This window comes from Corvus brachyrhynchos, unplaced genomic scaffold (genome assembly GCF_000691975.1).
Source record: "Corvus brachyrhynchos isolate BGI_N302 unplaced genomic scaffold, ASM69197v1 scaffold547, whole genome shotgun sequence".
Classification (NCBI taxonomy): domain Eukaryota; kingdom Metazoa; phylum Chordata; class Aves; order Passeriformes; family Corvidae; genus Corvus; species Corvus brachyrhynchos.
Window position 1 is genome coordinate 861,457 of NW_008239104.1, and position 7,990 is coordinate 869,446.

Below are 7,990 nucleotides of genomic sequence, written 5' to 3' on the forward strand. Positions count from 1 at the left end.
GTGGTTTACCTCACGAAATAGAGACCTTGGCAGTCATGTGCGTGGTGGTACCTAACATAATGGCAACAGAACACTGCTTTGGTGCCATATATGAATTTTTTTTTCAATCAGACAGAGAATTAGGCATTATTCCTGGATGAGGGAAGAATCCCACTGACTTACGCTAGCATACGGCGGCAGCAACAGCAGCAGTCCGTCCTGAGCACAGCTGCTGACATCTCACTGTAGAAAAGGCCTTACATTTCTGCTGTGATAGTGCTACTCTCTTGCCCAGATGGAACACAGCTTGCAGGTGTAGCAGAGAGGAGTACCTGTTAGCACTCTCCCTCCCCTTGGACATCTCTCTGTGCCTGCATGTGCAGGTATGTGCTCTGTATGTGTACCTCTTCTGGAGCCCAATGCGCTTGCCAGAGGGTAAAGTTTGCTTGGGATGAAGTTCAGGAGGAGAAGTAAATCAGAAACTCACTCAGGATTTATTTCTGTCGTCATCAGTGGCTGGCTGTGGCAGATGGGGATGCGCAGCAGTGCATTTAGCATTCACCACGAGAAATAAGGCCCCCTCTGTTTCCCTCATGTTGGTTCAGAAGCTAAGATAGCAATTAGCAGAGACAAGCCTGGCCCCTTGGCAGAGTCTGTATGCGGTGCCTTGTTAGGGCTTGGCCTCCGGAGCACATTGGCTGCCTCCCAGCCCCACAGGAGGCTGGGGGCCAACGCTCCAGGCTTCCTTCCAACAAGGCGGGATGTGAGTGAGGCACGGGGGTCCCAGCTCTTGGGGCACTATGTATTGCTTTTCTTCAGGCAGGGCAGCCAGAGAGTGTGGCTCAGGCAGTGGCCTGGCCGAGCAGTGTCCCATAGTGCTGAGCGCACACACTGAGCTTTTCTGTGGATGGATGTGTCCACCCAGAAGGGTTTATGTTAGCATCTGTAGTCTCCCTATCAGTCCTCTCCTAAGAAATCCCACCTCTAGACCATGCTGAGAGAGCTGCAAGCACTAAAGCTTCTACACTAGAGCAGACAAAGGTTGTAGGATGAGAAAGCAGCTTGGGGTTGCTTGGTTGGGGTTGTTCTGGTGCAGGTGTAGGGACGCTGTAACCACAGAGCATCACAGTCATATGTGAGTCTGTCCTGGCAGAAGTGTCCCGCAGTAGCTACCTAGTGCCTGTGCCATGAAAAGTGTGGGCTTGAGATGCACCCAAGCACTGTGTGGCTGAGTTGTGTGCAAAGGGGACTGTTTGTCTGCTGCTTTAGACACTTAGGAAAAGCACTGTGGGTGCCCCCACACCTGTATGTTGGAAATCCTCCATGAAGATGGGCTGGTGATGCAATTGTGGATAGGGCATCCTTGCTTCTTACAGCTTGCTCAGACCTTGCAGCAGAGAAATGTTCCCTGCTTTGTCCAGTCACTGTCCTCAACAGCAGCCAAGTTGTCTGGATGAAGCTGAATTTTTTGCTATATAGTAATTAAGTCAATGGCATAGAAACGTTTGGAGATACTACTGGAGAAGATTCTGAGGCTTGGCAGGGTCCAAGACTGTCAGTTTGATCCTACACCACACCCAGTGTGCGATATTTCCCCTGTGGCTAGGTATACTGGGATACATTGGCAGGGGCGAGCTTCGGCTTACCTTAACAAGCCACTTGCATATAGGTAGCCACATTAATGCAGTTCTGAACTTGTGTTAGATTATCCTCTTTCGCCTTGAACTCGGCCTATCATTAACCGCAGCTACATGGCTTCTGCCTCAGAAACAGACTTGTGGCCAGCCTGCTTGGAGCAGAGGTGGGTATCAGTTTGCAATGTAGCACCTAGAGACACACCTTGGGACCAAACCACCCAAATGCAAGTTGGTGTCTGGTGTCTGGTTTCAGAGCTGTCACTTCTGGTGCTTTTCAGAGTAGGTGTTTGGGTCTGGCCACCCTGCGGTTTGATTTAAAACACTTTTATACTCCAGGCCAGTTTTTTTTTCCAAACGAGTGGGACAAATGCAACTGTTGATGGTTGGTTATTTTGTTGTTGTTTTGGGGTTTTTTTCCCCCCAAAAGCTCAGTTTCTCCTCGGGCTGTGATATAAGGTGGCCAATTATCTGTCATTATGTGGTCCCTGAGGTCCCTCCAGACAGATGGTTCTCTGTTACCTCACAACAATGGGAGCCACTGGGTGCTTGGTGCTTGGAAAATGGGATCATCCATTTTTGCTCCTGCTTTGTTTACATCAGTTGGAAAAGCAGCACAAGGAAGGGAGGGGTAGCAAGGTTTTTCTGCAGGAATGTATTTGGTGGAGTAGAAAATGTGAATTGCTTGGTATGCGTCCATCACTGCAACATGACCTTCAGCTACCTGAGTTGTTAAAGGAAGAGGGTAGTGCTGGCAGAGAGTTGAATTGCTCATTAATTGCTTTGTAATTTAGCTAATTAGCTTTGTCAAGGCTGTAGAACATCAGGGGTGTGGCTGATTATCTTCCCAGTGTTTCACCTTTACAAGTGCGAATTACTTAAAAAGTAAAAGCATCATGTGTGGTGTCTTTTTAAAGTAAAACCATCATGTGTGGTGCATGCTGCAAATGGATGTCAGACATACGAATCTCTGCTTTCTTAGGCCTGTGCGCCTGCCCTGTGGCCTCCGACTGTTCGTGGGCCGCTGGGACCTTTCCTGAAGTGTAGCAGACATTTCTGGCATTCCTTCCTCTGTAGGCCACACTCCCAAAGTAGGACTGCCCAAAAACTTCTGTGTAAAAGGACCAGCTCTGGATAACTCCAGTGTGAGAGCGTGCAGAAGTGAGTTAAACTGAACAGTATTTTCCCTGCAGGGGAGAGCGTTGTTACTCTGTTAGGAGTGGGCTGAGGAGGGAGGTCAGGCTTTTTCCTTTGTGCGTGTGGTAGCTAAATCCAGGGTCTCTTTCTTTTTTCTTTGCAGGTAGTGGCCGTGGAAGCAGCAGTTTGCCTCCTCATACCATCATCAATGAATTTCCAGAGTATGGCACTGTAGAGTCAAGCAGACAAGCGCCAACGGCTCCATTGACGTACCAGGCGGAGCCTGTAACATGCAGTCCAGAAAGACGGGACAGTCACCACTGCATCAGGCCCATTCCTCAGTGTGCAGCTCCTGCAGATAATTTGAGGCCTGATGCAGGGGCAGTGCAGCTTCACACCCCAGAAGAAGGTTTGCAACCTGCGGGTAATCTGCCAGAGATTATGAAAATCTCTCGACGGCTAGAAGCAACAAAGGTGAAAGAGAGAGCAAATACTTCTCAAGATTCAGAGACGCAAATGGAAAAAAAGAGCGTTACTGGCAGCCAAAATGTGCAGGCAGCCAGAGAACCAGTTCCAGCAGGCCAAGAAAAACTCTCAGACATGCTCCTTCCATCTGAACGAACAGCTGAGGAAAAAAAGCATTTGATCATAGAGAAAGATCTGGCTTCAATATGGGCTGGAGAAAAGCAGTCCGAGTCCTCGCAAGCCATAAGTAATAAAGCAGAGGAGGTCCACACAGCTCAGGAACCAAGCTGTCACAGACCATCTGCAACAAACCTGGAAGCAGTCAGCAGAATGGAAAGGGGGACACGTTTTGAGGAGTTTTCAGAGTACAGTCAAGGCAAAATGCAAACAGGTCCTGAGAGGAGGCTTGCTAAAGAGGCAGCTGTGAGTAAACATGTAGAATTTCAAGGTGTGGAGATTTTATGGCTGCAAAAAGCCGAGGAGCAGAGAAGAAGGAAGCACTCACTGCTGGACTCTGGGTCTGTGGAGAGGAAGGCATTCCTCAAAACATCCAGCCACCCTGTGTCGCCAATGGTCTCCCCAGGCTTGCTTTCCTCGCCAGACAGTGCGTGGAGTGAGGTCTGTGAGGACCCAAGGCTGGGACCCTCTGCCTCTGGAGCCACTCCTCTGGCAGTGCTCGATGAAAGCGGGAAGGATGAAGTTTCTGTGAAGGACAGGAAGAACTGTGGTGAGGAGGAGATGGCTGTGCTTGCAAGAGGCCAGGCCAGGTGAGATGGTGCTAAGTGGGGAGAAGGGGTCAGGTGGGGTTTCTCTTGTCTAGGCATGTGGCTTGTGCCTACGTCCTTAGGAGCTAATGAGAAACAGCAAATATTTGTCTGCTGCCTGTGGTGGGGTGTCAACAGTAGTGGTTTGTAGCTGGTGGTTGGCTAGTGCCCGAAGTTGGTACTGAAGCCTCTCCACACCATCTTACTGAAGTTTGCAGTCCATCTCAGGTTTTGAAACGTAAATATCAGAAGTCTTGCTGTTTCACAGTAGTGTCTGTGTGATGAAGCATCTGTTGCAGGTGTAGTTGGGATCTGGACATGTGTAATTAAATACAGTTGGCATGCAGGCCTGGCCATATGCACCTGAACAGATTTTCTGTTTTCAGACAGAATTTGTGCAAGAACAGTGTGAGAACCTCTGAAAGGTCAGATAATAAAGACATTTTATCCAGGGCCTTGTAGATCATAAGAGGATAAATGCTGTGATATGCTGTGATGTGCTTTCTATAGTATCTATCTATCTTATCTATCTATCATCTGTGTTTATATAATTTTAGCAATACATATTGGCAGAATGGCGTGCTGCTTTGCATCCTGATTTGCTTGCTTTTCTTTTCTGATACACATTTCTGACAAAGCAAAGGGTTCTACTGGGGCATTCTGAGCAAACCATGCCCACTCTGACCTGGAGAGGTGTTCGCTGCTGAGACAACAGGATCTCTCCAAGGGAGGCTCTCCTGCCTCTGTGCCTCTGGATCTGTGGAGTTTTGCTTTGGCTAGTGCATGGGATTACTTGGGCTGGCTACCCTAACCTCTGGCATGGTGAGGAGCCCCACAGTATTTGGTGCAGAAAAGAGAAGAAAACTCGCGGCAGGGGAATGCTATACCTTTCCCTGTGCATCAGCAAGCAGGCTGAGTCTTCTCCTTTCAAGTCTGGTTCTTCAAGCTCCATATTTATAATTGCACTTGCTTCCCTTTTCATTTTGAAGTGATTTCCTGCAGCTTTTTTCTGAAGACCTCAGTCCTAGGACTGCAGAGCTAGCAAATTATCCTTCAGGGGCAGAGGCTCCATCCAGATGCACGTCTCCAACATGTGCAGCCCCATGGCACAGCACTGGTGCTAGGATAGATCTTACATGTGCTTTTCTCGTTTGCACATAAGCAGCTGATGTTATCTGATAGACAATATTAGGCTGTCTCCCAGACCTCTTCTTTTACCCAGAAAATTGTTTCTATGTCCCCAGAGAGGGAGATGATGCCAGTCATAAAGAGAGGTGGTGCAAGGAGAAACCAGCATTTTACCTGCAGTGCCCTCTCCTGTGCAAAGCTGCGTTGACCTTTGTGCTCAGAAAGGTGGAAGGTGAGAAGGTTTGCCCAAAGTCTAAACCTTGCCCCCAAGCTGAAATGAGCTGTTTCTGGTTAATTTGCAGGATGGTGGAGGAGGGGGAAGCAGCCACAGGAGGATATGAAGATTTCCTTGGGCAGAGGCACTCTGACGTCTCCACTGATCTGTACAGCTCACAGTTTGAAAACATCCTAGACAATGCATCTTTGTACTACAGTGCGGAATCGCTGGAGACATTGTACTCGGAGCCCGATAGCTACTTCAGCTTTGAGATGCCACTCACTCCCATGATCCAGCAGCGCATGAAGGAGGGTGGACAGTTTTTAGACAGGACATCAGCCTTGGGGCACACAGATGTCCTTGACAGGGAGGTGAAGGGATCTGGTGAAGGCATCGCCAATGGCTTAAGGGATGCAAGCGAAACACTCTTCAAAGGAGATGTCACAGAAGTCCCTCATCTGGAAAGGTAAAAGTGTGTGAGCTTTCTGTGTGCCTGCTGATTTTTCCCCAGTCTCTGTTTACTTTCCTGTACTGTCACAGAGTGTAGCTTTGCCTCTTTTAACACTGCAGATTTTCTGCAGGGAATAATTTCCAGGGTGACTGGAGGAGACAAATGAGCCATCCAAACCTGCCATTCATAAGAAAAGTGCAAATTTATATTATGAAGGTTTATTAGGCAATGCTGATGTGTTGATAAAAGTCTGTCTGGTATTATCACATCTCTGGGACCTGTCCCTGGAGGAGTTAGTTACTGGTTACAAATGGACCTTGTTCAGCTCCAATTCCTACCTGAATTTATTGGCAGCAACTTTAGCAGCGGTAACACTTTGTGTACACAAATGAGTTGTCCAAAAGCAGTTTGTGATATGGATGTTCAAGATCTGTCTCTGGGCATAGCTTTTCCTCTCTTGAGGCCAGTGGGAGTTTTGAACGTTACTTCATCTGGGGTGGGCTTTTGTTCCCACCACGTTCACAGGTTAGCTGCTTCTTTCATTTGTGCACTTACTTACTGAAAGAGGAGCAAGCGTTTCAAAAACGTTAATAATTTAATAATGTTTAGGTAAAGGGGGGGATGAGAAAACCTATTAAAAGAAAGAGTCATATGAGAAGCAAAAACTAGGCTAAGTGGTCAGAAAATACTGTACAATTGTAGAAAATCACTCTATGTGCAAACTTTTCTCATAGTGTGTTGTCAAAGAGAGTGGGTACAGTAAAAGGCAGCCACAGACAAAGTGGGAGGTTGAGTTAGAAGCAGAGCACTGAATGTGCAACTCACCTACAAAGCGGTGAAAGACTTTGTGAGTGACAAAGATGCCTCTGGTCTCCATCTTCCAGGGACAGGATGCTATCTAAGAGTCCTTGGACTATTCCCTTAGATGGACCTAGTCTAGTTCAAGCTTTCTGGGGAGTAAGGGTAATCTGTTTTATTTATTTCCTGCTAAAATGAAGTAAGTCCTTTGAGCAGAAGTAGTAACTTTACAGATTAAGGTACAGTTTGCTCTTAAAACAACTGGCAAAAGGACTTAGCTGTTTAAAATATTTTTCCCTCAATCATATAGTAAAAAAGGTGTTTAAATCTTGTACATGCATGGTGCCTGCCAGTAGGCAATAAGTGACTGCTAATCTGCAATAACCTGTATGGAGCCAGAAACTGAGGTCAGTCCTGAGGCCTACAGCTCCTTACACCAAAACGAAAGACTGACATAAAACTGGACAGTGGAGAACAAGCAGCACGTTCAGGTCCTGATTCTGTTACCCTGTAGCTGCAGCATCTAGTATGTAAAAGATACTGTCAAGGAAGGCCCACACTGGCTCATCAAGACAAAAATTATCACAAAGACAAGGTGTGCTTAGATGAGGCACATCAAGTGCCTGCCTAATATGGATTTCACTTGGAATTAATTTTAGTTTGGTTCTGCAGCCATACTGATAAACCAGCAGTAGATTTTAAAATTCTTTTTTCCTCACTGAATTTAAAGGAGAAAAAAGAAGAAAAAAAAAGGAGTGGCAGCGGGTTTGTTAGGGACAAGCCTTGAGGGCTCACCTAAGGTAGGTGCCAGTAGGTGAATGTCACCGCAGCAGTATGGCTAGCCGTAAGCCAAACAGAGTAATCCTCCTATCAATAATCTTACAGCCAACACCACCCTTCCTCCTCCATTATTCTAATATCATGTTGTATTGCACCAGGCGCATATTTTGTGTGGTGACTGACAGGTCGTGAGTACTATTTTGTTGGAGCTAGTGGGGAACCACGGTGTTAAGAGTGCATGGGTGAGAAGCAGTGTGTGCGTGCTGGGGGTGGCGGGGGGTTTATGGAAGAGAGGTCAAGGCGGTGTGTCATGGTGATGCTCAGGTGAGCCAGAAATAGCCTCCTGAGCCCTGGCAGTTCAGGGAGTTTGAACGCGCGGTTGTGTTGCCCGAAGCGATCCGAGACTTAGGTTTACCTAAGTCTGCGTGTGCGATGCGGGTATGGCACCTCTGTGCCTGCTGCTGAAGCCCCCTTTTCCTACGGTGCCTTGAGCCTGCGGTTGTGCTTGGGGCTGCAATTCTTCACGCGTAGTGCACCCTCCGCACGGTTCCAGCCCTCCCGGAGGAGAAGGGTGGGGGGAGGCAAGCCTCCCGCCCCGCCGTGCAGTGCCCGGCCCTGCGCGGTGCCGCCGGAGCGC

The 7,990-nt window shown here is 47.9% G+C and overlaps 1 protein-coding gene across 3 annotated transcripts in view; it reads left to right on the top strand.

The window, feature by feature from the left end:
* Positions 1-7,990, top strand: part of PSD3 (pleckstrin and Sec7 domain containing 3) — a 131,843-nt gene that overhangs the window by 38,224 nt on the left and 85,629 nt on the right. For all 3 annotated transcript variants that reach the window (XM_017739348.1, XM_008637687.2, XM_017739350.1), the window contains 2 exons: positions 2,914-3,982; positions 5,410-5,790. In XM_017739348.1, coding sequence (XP_017594837.1) covers positions 2,914-3,982; positions 5,410-5,790 — 1,450 coding nt within the window. The remainder of the gene's footprint in view (positions 1-2,913; positions 3,983-5,409; positions 5,791-7,990) is intronic.